This window comes from Salvelinus sp. IW2-2015, linkage group LG7, assembly GCF_002910315.2.
Source record: "Salvelinus sp. IW2-2015 linkage group LG7, ASM291031v2, whole genome shotgun sequence".
Lineage (NCBI taxonomy): Eukaryota > Metazoa > Chordata > Actinopteri > Salmoniformes > Salmonidae > Salvelinus > Salvelinus sp. IW2-2015.
The window spans coordinates 7,723,416-7,749,535 of NC_036847.1; the positions used below are offsets into that span (position 1 = coordinate 7,723,416).

Here is a 26,120-nt window from a genome sequence, read left to right on the forward strand (position 1 = left end):
AGTAATCAGAGAGCAACGTTATGAAGGACCAATGAGCGAGCAGGGTTATGACCATGTCATTATGAAGCACCAATCAGAGAGCAGAGTTTTGACAGTCATTATGATGGACCAATCATAATTTGCACTATGATACATATTAAACTGAGGGGCTTCGCCCCTGCGCCCAGGTATTTTGCACCTGGTGAAKGTTGATTGCATTGATGAGCCAGGTGCCCCCAAAACAAAAGTGACTTAATTAAGCAAGAGGAGTAATGAGTAAGATTCTGTGTTTATACTTTCAAAAGTGATTGCTATTGATAAACGGTGTATCTGCCTTCCCAATGAAAACTAGTTTGAAAATTCAAACATATATTTTATGGAAAAGAGATTATGCATGTTTCTGGACGATGTACCATGCTGCCATGTTGACAACATGACCGAGTGGCGCAAATTAATGTTCGATTTGAGAAGGTGCTCCTCCCTTGCCGCTTTTGTCCGTTCCAGTCACGGGCCATAGACCAYTGACCCGCGGGTCAGCTTAATGGATCCGCCCATTGACGAGGGTCAAGTCCTCTTCTCAGACGTTGAATGAATCAACCAATGGTTGCATGACACGTCATCGACTGGCAATCGGGCACCAGATAGTGCCAGTTCACGTGCTAGTTGGAACTAAGAAACTCGGAAATGTCCGACTTGCTAACTGATTGAACGCAGCAGGTGTATAACTACAACCAATTAGCAAGTCGGAAATTTCCGAGTTTCCTAGTTCCGACTAGCACCTCAACGCGGTACTTCATACAGCCGTTAGGCCWACACCTTAGCTTAGCTAGTGGAAAGCCGTTGTAGCAATATTGTATGTGTCCAGTTGCAGGTGGAACTCCAAAAAAAKTAATATTGAATCCACTTTTTGTTTCCATTGAGAAATGCCTCTTGCATGTGTGTAGATCTTTGTTCTGGTCGCACAGTCACTTCTACAATTTGGCCGCGTCGTATAGAAATGACTAGTTCCTACAAATATCAAATACGTTGGGAAATGCAATGTCTGGAAASTAAAATGACGATAACTTGTCTCTCTGAATATTCTCTGGTTTTTGGAGTACCACCTGCAATTGGACAGGATGTTAATAGAGACAAGTTTATTTCAGAGAGAAGGTTTGCTAAGATGTAACAGCTGTATGGAGGCATTCAAATACTGTATCACCGTAGCGTGTAGCTTAATTGTATAACTACCTTTCAAAAGTCTTTGCATGTAAAACGCTGTAGGTTTTAGTCATTTAGCAGATGCTCTTATCCAGGGTGTTTGTATGTTATGTTGTTACAATTTGTAGAATGATGTATTGTTTCTATTGTACTAATTAATCTTTCAAATTGTACGGAATTTAAATAAAATAATGTTTGTTGAAAACAATAGTAATCGAACTCTGATTCAGTGATTCTATCGACTCAATCAGCGATTGATTTAACAGGTCGAAATGTAACGCACGCGCAAACCTAGTTCTTCCTTTCTGCTAAATTCTTCGCCATGGCTCCTGTGGTGGGTACAATCGCGTGTGAACAAGTTTACAAATATATACATGTTTCACACTTCAAACGACTGTACTTGATTTGTGTCATATTCGTATGAATAGGGGCATATTCGGAGGGGGGGCTTATGTCTTCGTTAATACTGCATTGGGTTTTGTTATTCACGAGGCCTGCTAATTTAGCTAGCGTAGAGATCCACCACGTTGTAGCTAGCTACAGAAAACTAGCTCAACGTTTTCCAGTTCGTTTTATAGTCAGCAGTAGTTAAGTGATAAAAGTATAGGCCTGGTTAGCTAACTGACTAAAGCTTCCTCTGAATTGGGAATTAACTGACGATAGACAGATCGCTAATTTAGTTGATGTCTGAGCGGTTGTAGCGCGTATGTTTGAACTAGAAGCCTAGCTAGTTAGATTCTAGACAGCTACCTAGCTTGGTTACTAGAACTAGCAGGATGGCCTTTTAGAGCGATAGCTAGCTAATGACCTAGACAGGTAGCTAATCGGAGAAGCGTTGGTGGACGGTCTCATTTTATTTGTCTGTTAATCTGATTTGCAGAAGAAACAGAGCAACAAAAGCAACAAAGGCTCCAAGGGTGGCAAGAAGAAGAAGCAGGTCCTGAAGTTCACTCTGGACTGCACCCACCCTGTTGAAGATGGCATCATGGATGCTGCCAACTTTGTAAGTAGTTTTATACCTGTGCCTGGTTGCAGTGAAAATGAATACTTTWAAAAAAGTTTCACAAACACCCTTATTCGAGTCCCCTTTACTTTAGCCACAATCTTGAATTGTGTTTCAGCCTGTCCCTGGCAGTGGCACCCCTACCACTTGATTTAGTAAAAAGGACTGACTTTGGGAAACCCAGGACTCATGTTGGGCAGCTGTCAATCTTTTGTTTTTGGGAAATTAGAAGTATATTTATTTTTTATTTTATTTATCCGTTATTTTACCAGGTAAGTTGACTGAGAACACGTTCTCATTTGCAGCAACGACCTGGGGAATAGTTACAGGGGAGAGGAGGGGGATGAATGAGCCAATTGTAAACTGGGGATTATTAGGTGACCGTGATGGTTGAGGGCCAGATTGGGAATTTAGCCAGGACACCGGGGTTAACACCCCTACTCTTACGATAAGTGCCATGGGATCTTTAATGACCTCAGAGAGTCAGGACACCCGTTTAACGTCCCATCCGAAAGACGGCACCCTACACAGAGCAGTGTCCCCAATCACTGCCCTGGGGCATTGGGATCTTTGTTTAGACCAGAGGAAAGAGTGCCTCCTACTGGCCCTCCAACACCACTTCCAGCAGCATCTGGTCTCCCATCCAGGGCCTGACCAGGACCAACCCTGCTTAGCTTCAGAAGCAAGCCAGCAGTGGTATGCAGGGTGGTATGCTGCTGGCTACAATATGCTTACACAGTATGTCTTAATGGTTATAGGAGCAGTTCCTTCAGGAGCGCATCAAGGTGAACGGGAAAGCTGGCAATCTGGGTGGCGGTGTGGTGTCTATTGAGAGGAGCAAGAGCAAGATCACTGTGTCCTCTGAGGTCCCCTTTTCCAAAAGGTATGGTAACTGCACTGGCAACTCAGCACTGGAGTAATGAATATTGCAATGCAAACAGAATTTGCATATTCATTCTTATTATTTAAAAAAAACACGATTTATAAAATGTTTCTTTCACCCAAGAAGTTTTGTTTTCATGTTTATGCTACAAAAACTTTCCTAAATGCTTACATCATGACAAAATAATTACTCATAAATTCATTACTTACACTTTCGCACTGCTTACAATGGATACATGAGTTAATTTTGCTGGACCCCAGGAAGAGTAATGGGGATCAATAATAAATACATATATCTGTAATCTTTGTCTAGGTTGATGCCAATGTTGACTTTTGGTTATGTAGAATAAAACGATTAATAATTCCACTTAAGGCATAACATACGGGGGTTGTTTATCTGCTGCTTCTGACATGCACCAGTAACATCATGTGRATTAATATACACTGAGTATACCAAACATTAACACCTTCCTAATATTGAGTTTTTTTGTCTCCAGGCTTAAAAATCATTTTTTAACCTGTTTCCTCCCCTTCATCTACACTGAAAATGTTAATTTGATTTTAGTGGATTTAACAAGTGACATCAAGAGCAGGTGTTCTTATTGTTTTGTATACTSAGTGAAAGAGTTTTCTCTCAGACTTTCCTGTTCAGTTTACCCACCCCTGCCGATGACTCCCCTAACTGCACGTTTAGAGTCCTGCACGGGTGTTGTTTGGAGCCGCACTCACCCAACGCGGGTCACACAAATTCCCGAGCTCCACCTGTTCAGATTTTCCCCGCAACCCAACCCGCCTGAATATAATTGTTCCGAGGGCTGATCCGTGACCTGCCGAATAACATCAATTTATTGTATAATTTGTATGACTCCAGAGTAGTAGCCTAGGCTATTATTCCATTCCCTGCATGAATTGGTCTGCATGTCTATTCAACATTTGGATAAAAGGAAACAATGCCATGAACGACAATTTTATTTTCACAATGAAATGCGGCACATTGACAACTGAAATCACTCTGGGGGAAAATGGCCTTCTAATTAGCCTTCTTACCGAATGAAAGACTATAGCTGACAAAGCTTTACATTCAATATTGTTTATTGTTTAGATAATCAAATGGTTTAATTGAAATAAACAAATCGCAGAATCTAGGCTGCAAAAAGGCATTTTAGTAGGCTATACTCAAACATTTACCAGCCACACCGGTTTAAACTTGATATGGCCCAAATCAGTGGTCACCAACCAAAGTCAATATCACTTTCGCAGTCAAAAAGCAATCTAGGATCTACTGCTCAGATTTTAAAACTTTAACCTCATACAAACAGTTTTGTAGGAATGYGGTTTGGGCAGTAGGCCTAATGCATTATCAGAGCATATTGGCTATATGATTGGCCTGCCAATGTTGTTAATCAGACCATATTATATTTCAAAACTCAAGCTTTGATAACAAAATAGATCAGTTTCAGCACTTGTAAGGCACTGTGGAGCATGAATTGAAATAATTGTCTTTTTTATTTTACTGGACTGATGGTACCTGCATCTGATGGTCAACGACGTCAAATCACCACGTCAGTGATCTTCAGGTGGAAAAGTCGGAGCTCTAGAAAGATGCCKGAGTTTCCGACTTGGAATTCCGAGTTGGATGACCATTCAAAAACGATTTTTCCCATCTGCCTCTCACGGTCCCTGCTCTCTCCTTCCTTTCCTTCGGTGAGATTGACCAGAGGGGACACCGTCTTCTACCTCATGCACAAATTTATGTTGTTCCTATGACCAGAGAAAGTTAAATATTCCTTAATATTAAAATTGGCACGACGAGCTGCTAATAATAATAAAATGCAGGGCTATCAATACTTGGTTACTCATTCATTGCAGCTGCAGCCCGAGCGGAAGTACGGAGAAGCYCGTTTTGTAATAGGTAATAGTTTAATAAAAACAGGGACAGTGCTGAATATAAACTTAAACATGAACTCACTCATAAAAACAGCAGCTCTTTGCTGTATTCGTTGACCGTCTGTAGTCATGGTTTTAAAAGTTATTAAATCTTACATAGGCTAGTAGTCTATTCGACTTGGCTGTGGCCAGGCTCATGGAAGCTCTGTAGCCACGGTGATTTGAGCTATCCGATTGGGCAGCGCAGTAGGTGCACTCGATTTAGTCACAGATTTGCCGGTCCACCGGGTAGGTGGAGTTTGTCTCATGGGAACACTTTGCTTACCRGGAGCGCCTGACTTTTGAGTCAAGTGCACCTATCGCGATCGACTGGTTGGTGACCACTGGTCTAAATGAATGAAAGACTGATTTAACGTTATACTAATTTGATAATAGGCTTATATAGTTTATCGTAAACAAATACCTTCTTGCACTTTTTGCATCCATCTACCGGGTTGTTGTCCTTGTCCACAATGACTCCAAAATCCTTCCAAACTGGGAATTTCACTTGCGCAGCACCTGTTTCCAAGATGGTGTATTTCATAACCTTTCTTTTTATACATACATACATACATACATACAGTACCAGTCAAAAGTTTGGACACCTACTCATTCAAGAGTTTTTTTTAAGTTTTTTTTTTTTAGAATAATAGTGAAGACATCAAAACTATTAAATAACACATGGAATCATGTAGTAACCAAAAAAGTGTTAAACAAATCAAAATATATTTTAGATTCTTCAAAGTAACCACCCTTTGCCTTGATGACAGCTTTGTACATTCTTGGCAATCTTTCAACCAGCTTCACCTGGAATGCTTTTCCAAAAGTCTTGAAGGAGTTCCCACATATGCTGAGCACTTGTTGGCTGCTTTTCCTTAACTCTACGGTCTAACTCATCAACCCAAACTCATTCTCAATTGGGTTGAGGTCGGGTGATTTGTGGAGGCCAGGTCATTGACGCAGCACTCCATACTTCTTGGTCAAATAGCCCTTACACAGCCTGGAGGTGTGTTGGGTCATTGTCCTGTTCGGAAAACAACATGAAGTCCCACTAAGTGCAAACCAGATTGGGATGGTCATATCGCTGCTAGAATGCTGTGGTAAGCCATGCTGGGTTAAGTGTGCTTGAATTCTAAATAAATCACATACAGTGTTCCCAGCAAAGGCACCCGCACTACAATAATACCCTCCCCTAGTTTTCACAGTGGGGAACCACACCAATGCAGAGATCATCCGTTCACCTACTCTGTGTCTATAAAGACACGGCGTTGGAACCAAAAATCTCAAATTTGGACTCATCAGACCAAAGGACATATTTCCACCGGTCTAATGTTCATTGCTTTTTTGTTTCTTGCCCAAGCAAGTCTCTTCTTCTTATTGGTGTCCTTTAGTAGTGTTTTTTTTGCAACAATTCCAACCATGAAAGACTGATTCACGGAGTCTCGTCGGGGACAGTTTGATGTTGACGTGTTCCTGTTACTTGAACTCTGTGAAAGCATTTTATTTGGGACTGCAGTCTGAGGCTGGTAACTCAATCGAAACTTTATCCTTGCAGCAGAGGTACTCTGGGTCTTCCTTTCCCGTGGCGGTCCTACATGAAAGCAGTTCATCATAGCGCTTGAATGGTTTTTGCCGACTGCACCTTAAGTTTTCTCCAGATTGACTGACCTTTCATGTCTTAAAGTAATGTAGGACTGTTCCCGTTTTTCTTTTGCTTATTTGAGCTGTTCTTGCCATAATATGGACTTGTCTTTTACCAAATAGGGCCATCTTCTGTATATCTCCCTACCTTGTCACAACACAAACTGAATTGGCTCAAAACGGCATTAAGAAGGAAAGAATTCTACAACTTAACTTTTAACATGACCTCATGAAGCTGGTTGAGAGAATGTCCCAAGAGTGTGCAAAGCTTCATCAAGGCAAGGGGTGGCTACTTTGAAGAATCTCAAATATTAAATACATTTTTGCTTTGTTTAAAAAACAATTGGTTACTACATTATCCATATGTGTTATTTCATAGTTTTGATGTCTTTACTATAATGTCTACAATGTAGAAAATATTTAAAAATAAAAACCCCCGGATGAGTCGTGTCATATTTTGTCTGGTACTGTGTGTATATATTTTTTTCTTTACTAAGTTAGTATGTGTATTGCATTGGGGAAAAAGCCCAACCTCTCACATCTGAATGCCATCTGTCTCCTGTCTGCAGATATCTGAAATATCTGACCAAGAAGTACTTGAAGAAGAACAACCTTCGCGACTGGCTGCGTGTTGTGGCCAACACCAAGGAGAGCTACGAGCTGCGTTACTTCCAGATCAACCAGGATGAGGAGGAGGAAGAGGATGAGGATTAAACTTTGTCTGCTGGATTTTGTACATTCAATAAATTCTTAGAGTACTCCTGTTTTTTTTTGTTTTTTTCTCTATGGTGACGAGACATGGAACTGGTATATTTACTAGGAAGCAAAAGGTCTAAAACAGGGAGGGACCTAGCTGAATTTGTCCAACAAGAAACACATTTTCATTGCAAAACGTTTTGCTGCGGTGTGCACTCCTGAATACACACTGTGGGTGACGATCACTCAACCTTGTGACAATGCAGTACAGTGCCTAGAGAAAGTATTCAGACCCCTGGACTTATTCCACATTTTGTTACATCCTGAATTCAAAATAGATTAAATATACTTTTTCTCTCACCCATATACACACATTACACCATAAGGACTAAGTGAAAACAGGTTTTTAGACATCTTTGCAAATTTATTGAGAAAGAAATACTAAAATAGGTCATTTACATAAGTATTCACACCCCTGAGTCAAAACTTTGTAGTAGTCTTTCTGGTTAAGTCTAAGAGCTTTCCACACCTGGGTTGTGACATTTGCCCATTCTTTAAATTCATCCAGCTCTGTCAAATTAGCAGAGAATTGCTAGACAACCATTTTRAGGTCTTGCCATAGATTTTCAAGCAGATTTAAGTCAATAACTCGGCCACCACTGTTTTCTTGGTAAATTACTAGTGTAGATTTAGCCTTGTTTTAGGCTTTTGTCCTGCTGAAAGGTGAATTCAACTTCCAGAAAGCAGACAACCAGGTTTCTTCTTGTGCTTAGCTCCTATGTTTCATTTTTTTATCCTGAAAAACTCCAGTACTTAATGACTACAAGCATACCCATAACATGATGCAGCCACCACTATGCTTGAAAATATGGAGAGTGGTACTCGGTAAAGTGCTGTTWTMGATTTGKCACAAACATAACACTTTGTATTTAGTGCCTTGATGCAAACAGMATGCATGTTTTGGAATATTCTGTACAGGCTTCCTTTTCACCCTGTCAACWAGGTTAGTATTGTAAGTAACAATGTTGTTGATCCATCCTCCATTATCTCCTATCACAGCCATTAAACAGCTTTAAAATCACCATTGGCCTCATGGGGAAATCTACGGTTTCCTTCCTCTCCGGCAACTGAGTTYGGAAGGACGCCTGTATCTTTGTAGTGACTGGTGTATTGATACAGCATTCAGTGTCATTAACTTATCCATGCTCAAAGGGATATTCAATGTCAGATTTATCCATCTACCAATAGGTGCCCTTTACGAGGCATTGGAAAACCTCCCTGGTCTTTAATTGAAATTCATTGCTCAACTGAGTGACCTTAGATAATTGTATGTGTGGGGTACAGAGATGAGGCAGTCATTAAAGAATCATGTTATACATAACTTGTGACTTAAGCACATTTTTACTCCTGAACTTATTTAGGATTCCCATAAAAGGGGTGGAATTCTTATGAATCAAGACATTTAAGCTTCTCATTTTTATTTAATTTGTAKAAATTTAAACAATTCTGACATTATGGGGTGTTTGTATACAAGTGTAAAAAAACWATGTAATACATTTTACATTCAGGCTGAAACAACTGTGTGAACAGGTATGAATACTTTCTGAAGGCACTAGATTCAGCWAGCCATAACTCCCAAAATGCAGACAACAGTCAACCTTCCACAATGTTAATCCAGCATAACCATCTGTAAATCATGAATCTCAAGTATTTGGCAGCTCAGAACCTMTGTACGGTGTGATATGCTCATTTGTAAATGGGGAAATTTGCCTGTCAGAATTAGTTAAATCAGATTGGTGCTAGAAGTATGACCCGAAATCAAGCCATGGCGTGCACATCATCGGTATGTACAAGAAACTTGCCCATCTGTACGATCCCAGTCATCTACTAGCTCATCCAAAATACGGTGGATGATTGGTCAGCAGATGGATGCATACTAACTGCTACATACAGTGGTCAAAACCAGGCTGTTGACAAGATTTACTGGCCAACAATAGCTTTTAACCCCTCTTGAAGCGGGGGGAAGGCAATGTCAGAACAGACTGAACAAAATCAACCAATTTAATTAACCTTTACCATTTCCACATTTGAAATGTAAAAAACATGCAGGCCTTCTGACCCAGACACCAAAACAAATTAAGAAAAACAACCAGTCTTGATTTAAAACTAGGATAACCACACCCTGTTAACCATTTGCACTAAAAGAGAGTCGCAAAACCACATTCATGCTGGTTTTCATTGCCAAGATTGCAGTGCCCACACCTGGATTCCCAGGCTAAAAGGAGTCACTGAGGTGAAYAAAGTCTGGAATGACAAGCAGATACTGGCCTGAGGGACAGTTYCGCATCCTCAACACCAACATTTAATCATACAAGTGAAGAGATTAACCAAAGAATGTAACATAAGTCAATGGCCGGAGAGCATCAACTTGATGGCACAATGTCTCAGATCCCGATTGTGTTCTGACAATGCATACAGATCGACCTGACAAAGAGTAATACTGCCATGGACTTCATGAACAAAGAAAATGTAATTGGTCTTTGGGAACAAACACAAAAAGAACTGACTTGTTTTTTGAAGTGTTTGCATACATATTCATAAGAGCCCACCCTCCCCAGCCATCCATCAAGCCTTACAAAGGTGACCTAAAGGGGAGGTGCATTCTGGAGAGAATCTGTTGACAAAWGGTYAGGRWGCTGGATGGTGCCCTATCAGAGCGTGCGTGGGTTGTACTCTGGCAGCTTCTTGAGCTTCTCTTGTTCCTGTGGAGTATCCTGTCTGGCGATGACCAGGCAGTGTGCGTATCCCATCACCACCTGCAACCACAAACACCCAAATGTTTCAGCCCAAAGAGTGAACATGCACCTAAATGCAGTTCCCATCTACAGATTACATAAGTGGGAATTCAAATTCATCACTGTTTTCATTCTCTGTTGCTGCTCCACACCTGTTCAGTGTAAACTCCATCCAGGGTCTTCACCTCCTGAGCAGTAGTGGAGGACTTGGCCTTGTTGTCTCCGTATCCCTGTAACAAATCACAAAACCCATGTCATAACAGGTAGAGAAGCCAGAAGAGGTGTGCCAATTCAGCAGTCTTTCGAGCACACAAGTACATTTCTATAATGGTACAGCACTTTGGGTGCGAGAAGTCTGCTTTATAAATACACCAATTAAAACTGACCAGTTCCCCAAAGGTGGGGGAGGGTCCCCAGCTGATGGTGCTGTCGTCTGCAGCGATAACMATACTGCTTTTCCCGCACGCCAGACTGCGGACCTTCCAGCCACACAGGTCCTGCACGGACTTGGGGTACATGGTAGACTCCCGCGAGGTYTTGGTGACCCCCCAGAAAAACAGCCCTCCTGRACYCAAAATGTTAATATTGTAGCTTCCTTATCAAAAAACACTAGCAAAATTTGTCCAACTCTTGGCGTAATGTTTAGACTGACAGATGCTAGGTTCACAGTTGGGATACGCCCTGAAATCACTACAACATACACAACAAAACATTAAGAACACCTTCCTAATATTGACTTGCACCACCTTTTGCCCTCAGAACAGCCTCAGTTCTTCTGGGCATYGACTCTACAAGATGTCGAAAGCGTTCCACAGGGCTGCTGGKCAATATTGACTGCAAAGTTTCCCACAGTTGTGTCAAGTTGGCTGGATGTCCTTTGGGTGGTGGACCATTCTTGATACACATGGGAAACTGTTGAGCGTGAAAAACCCATCAGCATTGCAGTTCTTGACACACTCAAACCGTTGCGCCTGGCACCTATTACCATAACCTGTTCAAAGGCACTTAAATATTTTGTCTTGCACATACACACAGTCCTTGTCTCAATTGTCTCAAGGCTTAAAAATCCTTCTTTAACCAGACCTCATCATCTACACTGATTGAAGTGGATTTAACAGGTGACATCAATAAGAGATCGCAGCTTTCACCTGGTCAGTCTGTCATGGAAAGAGACATGTTTTGTACAGAGTGTATATCAGGTAGAGCAACAGACTTGGGGAAGTAACAGTAGTATTCTTGGTTTACAGTGGTATAAATTGATAATAGGGGTGATAAATAAAATAATTCTAAAGAGATTTACTCATCAGTGCGACATTCAAGGGGTTAAGCATTGTGTCCCATACCCATCTCATTTATAGCGAAGGAGCACTGATAGCCAGTGTAGATTTGGGATGCCCCGCGCCTGGGGAAGTCAAAGAGCTTCACCAGTCTGGGCACCATCTCGTCCTTCTGCTCCGTGTGACCCAGCCGTCCATAACCACCAAAGCCCCAGGAAAACACCCGCTTCTGGGAGTCCAATATCAGCCTGGACAACACAGTTATACATACCTCAGCTAACAAAAAAGTGAGAAGAAAAAAACCTAATTTGCAAATCAACTACAGCCAATATAAGTGAAAACTCATACTTTAGAGTGACTATCCCTTTTAAAACACGGCTGTGCCAAATGTTATCAGACCGCTCGAGCTCCCTATAGTGTCCAAGATTAAGGACCAGAATAAGAGGTCTCCATCTTGCCAGGTTATTCAACTTAATACATGAAGGGAACACTGTAGCTGATCTGGATAACGAGCGTATGTTGAATGACTCAAATGTATGTTCTTCATTCAGTGATTATGCAAAGGTTGGGGGATGGGTCATCACTAATATATACCAACACTATTCGTGAGATGCCAAGACGTTCTATATCATTCTTTGATTTCTGTTTCTAAAATGCAAATTTCTGCTCACAGGTATTTGTGGCAGTAGGTATCAGAAGCCCATATTCATAAAAGCGCCTCAGAGTTAGGTCTGCTAATCTAGGATCAGGTTCTCCATGTACAGTCATTTTATTTCATTAATGCTAAAATGCAAACTGATCCTAGGTCAGCATTCTTATCGCAAGACTGAATACAGGTCCTGGTCTTCCCTCCTCACCGTGTGATTGCCTCCGCAGGCGACGTCTCGGACCACCACGTTAGGTACAGGCGTCACCTGGCCGTCCTTACTCTTCTYGATGAAGATGGCCACGCGGCGTGCAATGGTCTCACAGTCAAACTCGATGCGCTGAGCSCGGGCAATGAACTTGCCATCAGAGTTGTGTCCTGTGACCCAAAACACAAGACAAAAATAAGTGCAACGCCAGTGTTTGATCTAGAATGATTTTTGAAGGGGTCGTTGTGACTCTTCAAATGTGTCATTAGAGAAACCTTTTTTAGAAGTTTAAATCTGTCCTGCTCGTTAGTTGTGGACATACCTAGCTGGCCATACTCTGGGCACCCGAACGAGTAGAGGATTCCTTTGCAGTCCACCACCATGCTGAACTCTGCCCCACACGCCACCTTGACCAAGGGCTGCCCATTGTACTGGATCTGAGAGGGGATAGGAGAAGCTTTGATAAGCACAGGCTCAGGATGTGGCCATATTAAACCTATAATAAATCAGCCACAATAATGAGGCAGATGAATAGGGAGGTTGATGTTGCTTCCAGTGCATGCATTATAAAATTGGCTGAAATAGTACTCACACACAACTATTTCATGTTTCTAAATCATTACTTTATTCAGACGAAGGGTACTTCTATGGGATCCCCTATGGCTCCTAACTATGCTAATTTGTATGTGGGTTACATGGAGAAACAGTCTATTTTCAATCCTCTCAAACATGTTTTCTTGCCTAACATAATTATTTGGAAACGGTACATTGATGATATTTTTGTTCTATGGAGGGGTGATGCAAAACAGCTCCAGGATTTTCTTAACTCTCGTTCTGAGCACCTGAGATTTATTATGCAATCTGACACACGTCAAATCAGTTTCCTTGATCTTCTGATTTTGTGTTAGGATAATGTTCTATACACTGATCTTTACAGGTAACCTACTGATCGTAACAGTTTGTTGAGGGCTGATAGTTGTCACCTGCTTCCCTTGAAAAACAGTTTCCCTACAGCCAATTCTGTCAAATCAAAAGAATTTGCAAAAAACAATCAGATTGACCGAAATATGGCTTAGACGCAAAGAAAATTCAAGGAGAGGGGGTACAAAAACGGTCATATTAATACTGCCATTGAGRAAATCCTAAATAAATCGAGACATGATCTCTTTCAAGGACAGTCTCCCAAAAATAAGCATTCTTGTGTTCTTACTACCCGCTATTCAAAGTGCTCTGAACAAATTAAGGGAATCGTTCAAACATTGGCACATTCTAAGATCCGATGACAGTATCAGTCATGTGTTTTTGGACCCTCCCTTGGTCGTATTCTCGCGGGGAAGAAATCTCAGAGATCAATTGCTAAACTCTGATTTACCACCACAAAATATCTCTGCACAACGTCTATTTGTGCCTCTACCAGATGGAAACTACAAGTGTAGTGGCTGCGCTCAATGCAATGGCACTTACAAATGTAGATCCTTCAAACAACCCCAAACAGGGAAACAAATCAAAGGTGTGATTACGTGCTCCACTAGACATTTATTTATCTTATAACTTGTCCTTGTGGTAAAAAGTATGTGGGTAAAACGATGTGTGAATTAAAACTACGAAGTATCGTAGCACCATTAGGTGCAAAAATTCGACGTACCCAGTTGCGGCCCACTTTTTTGGAAGCGAACCACTCGATTTCGTCCCTACTTTATATCGGCATCGAACACGTCACCCTCCCTACGAGAGGGGGTGACCCCGACAATTTATTGTTAAAACGAGAGGCTGCCTGGATCTTTCATTTAAAGACCCTTTCTCCCTTCGGTCTCAACGTAGACGTTGATCTGAAGCCATTATGATTTTGCCATTCATTGTAAATCTTTTTAGGCCTATGTAGCCAAATTGTATCTATGATCGCATGCTATCCATTTATGTTTTTTTATATGTTCTATTTATATCTGTAAATTAACCAACGATATCAAGCCACACCCGGCCATGACTACAGACACTTGTGTGTGTCCTTTGACACTATATAAACTAGTTACCGCAGTGTTTGTCATTATACCCTGATAAAGACAGCTTGTCTGTCGAAACGTTGGTTATTAGGTAATTMAATTATGGGATCTGAGCTCCTAGAGCGTGCGGCTCTCCTTTCTTTTTCAAGGTTTATGTTGCTTACCAGGGCTGGACTGAGGACTGCATCTGTTTGGTTGCCCTGGCCCAGCTGGCCCAGTTTGTTCTCTCCAAACGAGTAGGCGGTGCCACCCTCWGTCAATGCCAGGGTGTGGTTRCGTCCACAGGCTGCAGCCACCACCACTTCGTCTGCGAGGGCCTCAATCAGCTTTGGGGCCTCCAGGCGCTTGGTGTCCCCGTGACCCAGCTGACCCTTTTCATTTCGACCTGACAAAGAGAGAAAGAAGTCAATTAAGTTTGACAATTTCTTCTGGACTCAAGCTAGAATGATTACATCTTGAGACATATACACTACCGTTCAAGAGTTTGTGGTCACTTAGAAATGTCTTGTTTTTTTAAAGAAAAGCAATTTTTTGTCCATTAAAATAACATCAAATTGATCATAAATACAGTGTAGACATTGTTAATGTTGTAAATGACTATTGTAGCTGGAAACGGCAGATTTTTTATGGAATATCTTTTTTGCTTTTCTTTCATAAACCAAGGTCATTTCTAAGTGACCCAAACTTTTGAACGGTAGTGTATATGCAAGTATAAACTATGAGCTATTTACGGTAATATATTCCTACCCCAGCTCCAGAGCTTGCCCTCAGTGGTGATTAGGAGGCTGTGGGCAGCACAGGGCCCAGACACCACACTGCTGACCTGCACGTCACTCAGGCTGCCGTAGCGGTGAGGACCCCACAAGTTCTGGCCTAGGTTCCTGAAGGCCACTGAGAGACCACACACACACACACAGCACAATTTTAACGTAAAGTCTGTTGCAATTTTAAATGCACTTTAACGTTTGACTTGATAAGAAACAGGAACAGTTCAATACTGCAGTCAATTATGAGGATTGCTTCAAGATTGTCAGTAGAAAGACAGGAAAAACTACTTTCAAAGTTGGTGACACAAGTGCTATTAAGGGACAACTGAGTGGAGTATTGCATACAGCAACGTASAGGACTGGGCAGGGTTATACCTTGTGCTTTTGGCACCTCTTTCCTTCCGATGAGATCCCAGTTGGTGGCTCCGAAAATGAGCAGTTGACCTTTGACTTTAGGTAAGTCAAGTTTCTATAGAAATGACAATACAGGGATCAGCTTTATCTTAACGTTTMTCCTGATGTTTTGTTCTAGCACTGCATAAGCACCCTTGATTTACAAGTGACTAATAACATGTTGTTACATTCTCTATTCACATTAACCACAATTCTATATAGTCACATCACAAACCCCTTCCCTTGATTAACTGAACAATGTTCGACAACCTTATGCAGGTCAGGAGGACTTACTATTTTTTCCTTGATATTGTCCGCGACAGTGACTGCTTGAAGGCCTGACTTGGTGATCTTAGGCGTGTGTGCGGCTGCTCGGCCATGGAAACCCATTTCATGAAGCTCCCGACGAACAGTTCTTGTGCTGACCTTGCTTCCAGAGGCTGTTTGGAACTCAGTTGTGAGTGTTGCAACAGAGGACGGACGATTTGTACATGCTACATGCTTCAGCACTTGGCGGTCCCATTCTGTGAGCTTGTGTGGTCTACCACTTCGCGGCTGCGCTGTTGTTGCTCCTAGACGTTTCCACTTCACAATAACAGCACTTACAGTTGACCTGGGCAGCTCTAGCATGGCAGAAATTTGACGAACTGACTTGTTGGAAAGGTGGCATCCTATGACGGTACCACGTTGAAAGTCACTGAGCTCTTTAGTACGGACCATTCTACTGCCAATGTTTGTCACTGGAGAAAAGTTGGGGCGAAAACAAAACAGACATGCATTGTGATATCAATACAACCATAACCAAAGTCTTCTTCCTCAACTGCTGACCACGCATTTTGCAATGATCAGGTCCATATACACAAAAATAGCGACTCGCGCTAGTAACGTCATAGCACTTATAAGAAATCCCACTAGGCCCTCAGACGAACCATCAAACAAGCAAAGTGTGAATACAGGATTAAAATTGAATCCTACTACACCGGCTCTGACACTCGAAGGATGTTGCAGGGCTTGAAAACTATTACGGACTACAAAGAGAAACCCAGACGCGAGCTGCCCAGTGATGCGAGCCTACTAGACGAGCTAAATGCCTTTTATGCTTGCTTCGAGGCAAGCGACACTGAAGCATGCATGAGAGCACCAGCTGTTATGGACGACTGTGTGATAACGCTCTCGGTAGCCAACGTGAGCAAGACCGTAAAACAGGTCAACATCTCACAAAGCCGTGGGGCAGACAGATTACCAGGACATGTACTCAAAGCATGCACGGACCAACTGGCAAGTGTCTTCACTGACATTTTCAACCTCTCCCTGACCGAGTCTGTAATAACTACAAGTTTCAAGCAGACCAYCATAGTCCCTGTGCTCAAGGAAGCAAAGGTAACCTGCCTAAATGATTACTGCCCCGTAGCACTCACATCGGTAGCCATGAAGTGCTTTGAAAGGCTGGTCATGGCTCATATCAACAGCATCCTCCCGGATACCCTAGACCCACTCCAATTCGCATACCGCCCCAACAGATGACGCAATCTCAATCGCACTCCACACTGCCCTTTCCCACCTGGACAAAAGGAACACCTATGTGAGAATGCTGTTCATTGACTACAGCTCAGCGTTCAACACTATAGTGCCCACAAACCCCATCACTAAGCTAAGGACCCTGGGACTAAACCCCTCCCTCTGCAACTGGATCCTGGACTTCCTGACGGGCCGCCCCCAGGTGGCAAGGGTAGGCAACAACACGTCTGCCACGCTGAACCTCAACCCTCAACACTGGGGCCCCTCAGGGGTGTGTACTTAGTCCCCTCCTGTACTCCCTGTTCACCCACAACTGCATGACCAAACACGACTCCAACACCATCATTAAGTTTACTGACGACACAACAGTGGTAGGCCTGATCACAGACGAGACAGACTATAGGGAAGAGGTCAGAGATGATCGTGGACTACAGGAAAAGGCCCATTAACATCGACGGGGCTGTAGTGGAGCGGGTCGAGAGTTTCAAGTTCCTTGGTGTCCAAATCACCAAAAAACTATCATAGTCCAAACACACCAAGACAGTCGTTAAAAGGGCACTACAACACCTTTTCCCCCTCAGGAGACTGAAAAGATTTGGCATGGGTCCCCAGATCCTCAAAACGTTCTACAGCTGCACCATCAAGAGTATCCTGACCGGTTGCCTGGTATGGCAACTGCTCGGCATCTGACCGTAAGGCGCTACATTACGGCCCATCACTGGGGCCAAGCTTCCCGCCATCCAAGACCTATATACTAGGCAGTGTCAGAGGAAAGCCCCAAAAAATGTCAGACTCCAGTCGCTGTTTTCTCTGCTACTGCACGGCAAGCGGTACCGGAGCGCCAAGTCTAGGACGAAAAGGCTCCTTAACAGCCTCTACGCCCAAGCCATAAGACTGCTGAATAATTCATCAAATGGCCACTGGACTATTTACATTGACCCCCCCCCCCCCCATTTGTTTTGTACACTGCTGATACTCTCTGTTTATTATCTATGCATCGTCACTTCACCCCTACCTACATGTACAAATTGCCTCGACTAACCTGTACATTGACTCGGTACCGGCACCCCCTTTATATGGCCTCGTTATTTTTATATTATTGTGTTACTTTTTAGTTAATTTTTTACTTTAGTTTATTTGGTAAATATTTTCTTAACTCTTTCTTGAACTGCACTGTTGGTTCAGGGCTTGTAAGTAAGCATTTCACAGTAAGGTCTACACCTGTTGTATTCGGTGCATGTGACAAAAAGTTTGATTTGATTTTTATTAGCTAGTAATGGATTCTAGCACTCAGTCTTCTCCGCATTTCTTTGTCGTCATGCTAGCATAATCAATGGCTACTACCTATCTGACAACTATTAAACTCCGGAAAAATATGAAAATAGCCACACAATGCACGGTTTTTACTACCAGCTACTAAGGCCAGCTAGTGTATGCTATCGATTTCTAAACAAAGACACATCTTGAGTAAAGTTAGCTAGCTAATTCACAGATGAAAAACGTTATCTTTCCCCAACTAAAAGTTGAAGGTGAGATGAAAACGTTGCTAAATCTCTTGGCTTCAGATTTTCTTCTGTGGATTTTATATGGCAGTTGGCAACCAATTTTAAGATGCATTACCGCCACCAACTGGACTGGAGTGTGGACCAGAGACAGTTAAAGTCTCAATCCTACCCAAGATTCTCGTCTATCTAAGGAAACGAAATACATAAGGAATTACTATATCCCCTGAAGATTTCCCCAGCAGTTCACTGAATCCTGGCTCTTCAATCCCATTATTTTAAATTATTTTATTTAACTAGGCAAGTCTGTTAAGAACAAATTCTTATTTACAATGATGGCCTAGGAACAGTGGGTTAACTGCCTTGTCTAGGGGCAGAACGACAGATTTTTACCTTGTCAGCTCGGGGATTCGATTTAGCAACCTTTTGGTTACTGGCCCAACACTSTAACCACTAGGCTACCTGCCACCCCAAATTACTGCCACCCTCAAATCTAATAACAATCACTCCCTTTCCCTCCCGTATTTCTGGCACTAAAATAGAACATTTTCCACTGTCTCCATCTCCTCCTGACAATGATCACACCTCCTAGTCAGATGTTTCCCCACCAATTTCAATGTACTATTGAGCCTTGTGATTACACTTCCCTCCCTGCTCTCTCGGCCTGAGGACCTCCCTGCCACCACCTTTTCCTGGATCTTAAACAGGCGTCTTCCCTTCCTCTCCCTGTTCCACAACTCTTGCCATTTGTTTTTAACCACTGTTCTTATTAAACCGCTTGGCTTCTGCTTTACTGATTGACAATTCCATCTCAACATTAGGATGTTAAAGAGCCTGCTTGGTGACAACATCCACCTACCTCCTCATTCCCCTCTACTCCCACTGGAGCTGGTACCCAGAGGAACATCACAAATACCCCCAACCTGTTTCACCCTATACAAGTACTGCAAAACCTCATCATTTGCATCTCATAGCAGACAGGATGTATTAAGCTAGGCTCATCAGTGCTGCACAGGAGTCAGAGCAGAAGACTACTCCTCCTCCACCCACTCTGGCCAACAACTCCATTGTGCAAACAGATAAATTATCCGTTGCTCTTTTTGTCACTGCCACCTTAAACTCAGGAACACTAAAAGTTGCACCTGTCCTCCCTGCACCTCTTACCCTCGCAATCAACCCTAGATCAATCACTGGCTGAGGTAGAAACCAAGGTGGGATAGTAGGAAGAACCACAGAGGGGCCCAACTTCCTCCCAAACAACCCCATCTCTCTCGCCATGCCATTGCCTATCCACCCAACGATTGTATTCAGATTTCGTTAATGTTCTAGGAGTACATTTTTTGTAGCGTGGGTAACCTTATGTCCTTGTCCTATTGGGTATAGGTCATGTATAGCTGTCTTCTTAACTTTAAACAACATCTCTCCCAACTCTACCTGCATCGCTGCCACCGGAAAGGTCTTGAGTGCTTCACGACATATTCTTAGGGCTTGAAGCTGGATWACATCTAGCTTTTTTAAAGATGTCTGAGCTGCTGATCCATATGCCATACTTCCATAATCCCGTGATGACTTTAACAGCACTATATATATCATTTGACACCATTCTATCTGCCCCCCACTCCATTCCTGACAAGCAATGTATCACATTCAATATTTTCTTTCCTTTGACAAGTACTCTGTTAATATGCTCTGCCCACGTCACTTGAGTGTCAAACCAGACCCCCAGGAACCTAAACCCCTCCCACCCTCTCCAGATTCCTTCCATACAACTTCAAGTATTTTTACTCCCCAACCTTCCTTCTAGAAAGAAACACAGTCTGTTTTCTCAACTGAAAACATGAAGAGCTACCTGAGGGACCACTGCTCTACTTCACTAATCACTTCTTGAACTCTTCCGACTGTATGGGTAATATTTCTCCCTCTCTTCGACAGTGCCCCATCATCCGCAATTAATGACCTCCCAATATCAGGTCTCACCTGGGAGAATGCATCATCAATCATAATAGAGAACAACAAAGGACTAATGACACTTCCCGGAATGTACCATTATCTACCTTATAGCTTTCTGACAGAGCTCCCCACSCTCACTTGTATTGATTGCCCAAAAAKAAAATACATGATCCAGTTAAAAACCCTTCCTCCAAACCCCATGTTATCCAGCTTGATGAGTAGGCCTTCCTTCCACATCATAAGCCTTTTCTACATCAAAGACAACGGCTACCACCACCTCCTTTTTGCCTGTACCTTCCGTATGACTGACTCAAGGCACAGTACAGGATCCTGCCTTTCCTGAACCCACTTTGATCTGGTGACATTAGTCTTCTACACTCCAGAAAGTAAGTCAGCCTTTCCCATTTCATCCTTTCCATAAGTTCAAATACATGAGATGTCAACGCTATCGGCCTATAGCTTAAAAGGACTCTTTCCCTGGTTTCCGTATCGGCACCACTACAGCCTGCTTCCAACTCCCAGGCAGTTTCTCTTCCTGCCACACCTTATTGTAAAGGCCCAATACTTTCTTCACTGCAGTGTCGCTGAGATGAGCCATCATGATGTAACACGCCTCATCCTTCCCAGGAGATGTTACCCCAGCTTTAGCTAATGCTCTCTTCATCCCAGCCAACGGAAAAGGGGCATTCAATGCACCCCCCACCATCTCCCTCTGATCCAGGACCGCAGGATGTTCTCCTCCGACGCCGCCGTCACGTTATTTTAACAATGCACCTTAAATGCCTGGGATAACATATCAGCCATCTCCATATCTCCCCACAGCACAGGGAGATCCCGATCCCATCTGACCCCACTCATCCTCTTAATCATCCCCCATAGGAGTGGTCCTGCCTATGTATCCACAGAACCGGTGCCAATACTCCCTCTTAGCTGTCCTAATAATCCTCCTTACTAGTGCTTGTGCTTGTTTATACTGAATCAGGTGCTGGTGATTATGTGACCATTTCAACATTCTGAAAGCCCTGTTGCTACTCTTCACTGCTTCTCTACACTCTTCACTCCACCAGGGGACTGCGTTACTCTTTCTCCCCCCTGTACCCGTAGGAATCACCTGCCTTGTCGCCCCTACTGCATCTCCTCTTACTGCATCATTAACTCTTTCTATATCCGAATTGAGATCAACCTTAGGCAGCTCCTGTTTACTCAACTCCTGAAACTAAGCCCACTCCGCTTTCCCCAAATATCCATCTCCTCAATCCATTTCCTACTGAATCTTCCTCCCTCAATCCTACAGTACACCTGATAGGATAGTGATCCGTACCCCCTGTAGATTCCTCCAAAACCTCCCAACTACATCTGCCTGCCATTGAACTTGAGATCAAAGTAAGATCCAGAGCAGATTCCTTTCCAGTTACTGGGTCAATCCTGATTCCCCCGGCCGGCATTAAGACTCACAAGCCCTTTCTCATCCAGTAGTTCCTCCAACACTTGTCCATGTACATCAGTCCGTAATCCTCCCCAGAGTGTACTATGAGCACTAACATCCCCACACCACATTACCCGTCTCCTATCTTGAGCTTCTACATTCCCAAGGGCCATCAACTCTAGTCTCTTACACGGGTTGTAAAAGTTCACTATTACCATATTCTCCCCCACTGCCAACCACACCTCTAACACTACATACTCCTGTTCAACTCCCACACACCTATATGGGATCCCCCTGCTTTATAAAGGAAGCACACCCTCTTCCTCCCCTGCCACCCTCTCTCTACAGTCTGCAACATGACCTTGTAATACAAAAATTGAGAGTAGGTTTAAACCAGGTCACCTGGAGACATATCACATCAGGTTTGGCTGGTAACTCCTCAAGACACCATTAGCCATCAAACTTCTGGCATTYCATTGAAGGATTAACGCCATTATGAAAATTAACCAATACATGATTCCTGGCTGSACTGATAATCTTATGGAGGTCATCCTGTACATTTTCCCATGTCAGTCCTGTGATCCCAAGTTACACTACATAACTAAAAGTATGTGGACACCTGCTCGTCAAACATCTCATTCCAAAATCATGGGCATTAATATGGAGTTGGTCCCCTCTTTGCTGCTATAACAGCCTTCACTCTTCTTCTGGGAAGGCTTTCCACTACATGTTGGAACATTGCTGTGGGGACTTGCTTCCATTCAGCCACAAGAGCATTAGTGGCACTGATGTTGGGAGATTAGGCCTGGCTCACAGTCGGCGTTCCAATTCATACCAAAGGGTGTTTGATGGAGTTTATGTCAGGGCTCTGTGCTGGCCAGGCAAGTTCTTCCACAACGATCTCGACAAACCATTTCTGTATGGACCTCGCTTTGTGCATGGGGGCATTATCATGCTGAAACAGGAAAGGGCCTGACCCTGCCACTTTGTTTGCTAAACTACTAAATTTAAGATGAGGCTTAGGGGTAACCACTCTGAAATTCAGAATGCCTGAAGGTCAATTAGACTGACATGATCGTTGGAAACATATTTGGAGCTATACATTTAGACTAATTGTATACAAAAAATGGGGCAAAAAACCCAAACTGTTGCCACAAAGTTGGAAGCCCAAAATCGTCTAGAATGCGATTGTATACTGTAGCGTTAAGATTTCCCTTCACTGGAACTAAGGGCCCGAACCATGAACAACAGTCCCAGACCATTATTCCTCCTCCACTAAACTTTACAGTTTGCAGTGGCACTATGCAGTCGGGCAGGTAGCGTTCTGCTGGCATCCGCCAAACATAGCTTCGTCCGATGGACTGCCATATGGTGAAGCATAATTCATTACGCCAGACAAAGCGTTTCCACTGCTCCAGAGTCCAATGGCGGCGAGTTTTACACCACTCCAGCCGATGCTTGGCATTGCGCACGACAATCTTAGGCTTGTGTGGCGCCTGCTCGGCCATGGAAACCCATTTTATGAGGCTCCCGACGAACAGTTATTGTGCTGACATTGCTTCCAGAGGCAGTTTTGAAGTTGGTAGTGAGTGTGTGCAAACGAGGACAGATGACAGATGATTTTTACCAGCACTTTAACTGGACCCCATCTCCACATGCATGTTCTCCCCCACACATCTCTCCCCCCACATCACAGCATCATGGCAAAAACTATTGTCCAGTCTTTCAGTTTATACCCTCAGGATGCTGAATAGCCCACCACTAGTCAGCTACCTGCTCCCCCTCCCATGCTACTCCCTGTATGGACCTTCCCCCGCTACCCCCCCCCCACCATAATAACATTCATCACTGTTGCAGTTGTTAATATGTATATTATAACTTTTTTGTTTTTATTTCACTCAATGATCATGCTATGGTCATTCCAACTCCAATAAAAAATCTCGCTTTCTTCAAGTCCATAGAGTACAAAGAGCGTATTATTCCAGCATTAAAAACATGACAGCAGAATACACCATACACAGCGGACCCACGGCTGTCCCAGATCCACAATACCGTAGGAGCGGACAATGCGGAGCGCAGTCACATTAAGAGGATGATCAGCCTCAATACGTCCTTACTCTGCCTCCACCCCAATAGAAATGTATTTATTCATCACTGCCACCTTTGTTATTATGCATATTGGTTATTTTACCATTTTCATGATTTTTTTCACTAGTCCTGCATGTTGGAGCTCGAATCCTAAGATTTCCACTGTACCCTGTAATCACACCTGCAACCTGTACCTGTGACTATTAAATCATCTGAATATGGTCCTTAAATTTCACCAACACCTTGAACGCCACTTCTCTCAGTACAACACTGCGAACCCAACCTCCGTCATCACTACTCTCCCCCCACAAGACCTGCAAAGGCTCCTCAGGCGTACTCTTCTTCTTAACCTTTTACTACTCTACCTCCACCTTTTTTCCACTCCATCACGTCCTCATCAACTCCTAACCTGCCTACCTTTTCATCCATCTCTGTTCCAGTCACAGCCCAGTGTTGCTCAACCACCTCCACCGGATTTATTCACGTTTCGTCAATACAAAAACCGATTCGAAATTATATCTTTATAGAAAAAAAATAAAAACGACTCTTCGTCGTTACAAATGCACACCCACTACTCTAAATCTGTTCAGATTCCTGTGTAACAAGCTCATTGAACTATATAGGAACCAGTCTTCCGATTATCTTCATTCTAATTCTGTGAGTAATTAACACGTCTGCAGAGGGGTTTCCTTCTCTCTTGCATGTCCATCTTCAGGTTAATAAAAAATTAACAAAAGAATCTGCAGTCTCCGGCTCGATGAAACCACATGGGTACTGCCTATGTTTATAATTAACTACAGTCGTAAAATGCAAAAAGCTATAACTCGTAAAATACGTACAACTTTCCCTTATGTATATTAACGTTACAGCCTGTGATGCAAGTTGTAACACATATGTTTCAATGTTTACCTGGGATTCGTTTGCTGTGGATGTCTGGCCTATAAATCTTTTGATTGATGTTCTGCTTTATCGCTATGATCCCTCCCCCTTTGTCGTCTGTCTTTTTTGTTAAAATATAAATATGTGCAGAGACGTGACATGCCGGCCCGGTTGGTACTACAAAATAAAAATGGACTTGGAAAATGTAAAGAAAACTACAACCCATGAAGCTACCAAAGTATCATGTCGCCCTCTTGTGACGGGGATGTGCATACCATCCAAGAGTGGACTTTTTTACAAATGCAAATTCGAGATTATTTAGGCTGGAGCCAAAAATGAAAGGGGAAATCCTTGACTAGAACTCATTGCCAAATGTCAGTGAATTACATACTTTGAAAGTGTTCATTTCAACAGCCTGACCCTGCCACTTTGTTTGCTAAACTACTAAATTTAGGATGAGGCTTAGGGGTAACCACTCTGAAATTCAGAATGCCTGAAGGTCAATTAGACTGACATGATCGTTGGAAACATATTTGGAGCTATACATTGGAGATAATGTATACAAAAAATGGGGCAAAAAACTTATAGATTTGTATGATAGGGTAAGGTAAAACAATAAAAATACAAATATTTTTCAAGAATCAGTGGGTATCATCAAGTAATTGACACTTGAACAGTGGTAATCTTAATGTGACTTCAATAGTATAAGAGTTGATACATTGTGCCAGTGTTACTTAGTAAAGGCCTATAGGTGCCAGTCTTGCCTCTGACAATGCTCTCTCCTTATCCCAGCCCACGTTTTGAGAATGAGGTGCCAGGATTCACACAAAGCTGTGATTGTGGAAATGCTGAACCTATGCTCCTGATTGGCTGATGGGGTGTTGTGAGTATTTGTACCCCCAGTAGTGTTTGACTGCGCCTGTTAATGCACTGCAGGGAGAGAGGGAAAACAGAGGGAGAGCGCTAAACCATAGAGAGAGGATCGTTTCCTGATCCTAGTGTGGGAGCAGCAACTAGTGACAGCCTTTGTGTGGTTAGAGCCAGGAGCTCAGGGCTAACCGTGTTTGTGTGAGAGTGGAGCCGCACAAAGGACATCTACAGCCCCTGGGCATGCTGTGACTGTCCATTACTCTCTGTATCATCGCATTGCAACAAAGCCTGGACCCCAATAGGAAGGATGGGGAAGGTATGGGGGTGGGGTGACCTCCATATTTTAGGAAAGTGACTTGATAGGCTTACAGAGCAAGCCTTAGTAAGTCAAACTTGGTCCCCAGTTTCAAAACAACATTCTTTGTGTGCTGCAAGATGCACATTTGGTTCATGTTTATCAACACAACTTTTGGG

General features: G+C 43.0%; 2 protein-coding genes across 2 annotated transcripts; one reads left to right on the forward strand and one right to left on the reverse strand.

The window, feature by feature from the left end:
- The first annotated feature begins 1,405 nt into the window (after positions 1 to 1,405).
- On the forward strand, positions 1,406 to 8,408 carry LOC111966306 (large ribosomal subunit protein eL22). The gene is made up of 4 exons (XM_023990829.2): positions 1,406 to 1,513; positions 2,060 to 2,182; positions 2,941 to 3,065; positions 7,201 to 8,408. The coding sequence occupies exons 1-4, from the start codon at positions 1,502 to 1,504 to the stop codon at positions 7,343 to 7,345; spliced, it is 405 nt and encodes a 134-aa protein (XP_023846597.1). The 5' UTR covers positions 1,406 to 1,501; the 3' UTR covers positions 7,346 to 8,408.
- Positions 8,409 to 8,788: 380 nt separating this feature from the next.
- On the reverse strand, positions 8,789 to 24,930 carry LOC111966308 (protein RCC2 homolog). Its single transcript, XM_023990830.3, has 11 exons — positions 24,807 to 24,930; positions 15,708 to 16,153; positions 15,396 to 15,489; positions 15,001 to 15,144; positions 14,418 to 14,638; positions 12,576 to 12,690; positions 12,257 to 12,423; positions 11,466 to 11,646; positions 10,509 to 10,687; positions 10,275 to 10,352; positions 8,789 to 10,143 (listed from the first exon to the last, which is right to left on the reverse strand). Exons 2-11 carry the CDS (start codon positions 16,131 to 16,133, stop codon positions 10,039 to 10,041), a joined length of 1,710 nt encoding a protein of 569 aa, XP_023846598.1. The 5' UTR covers positions 16,134 to 16,153; positions 24,807 to 24,930; the 3' UTR covers positions 8,789 to 10,038.
- Positions 24,931 to 26,120: the final 1,190 nt, after the last annotated feature.

Coding starts and splice junctions, on each gene's coding strand:
- LOC111966306 (XM_023990829.2), top strand. Junction 2,183..2,940: donor TCATGGATGCTGCCAACTTT/GTAAGTAGTTTT, acceptor TAATGGTTATAG/GAGCAGTTCCTTCAGGAGCG. Junction 3,066..7,200: donor GAGGTCCCCTTTTCCAAAAG/GTATGGTAACTG, acceptor TCCTGTCTGCAG/ATATCTGAAATATCTGACCA.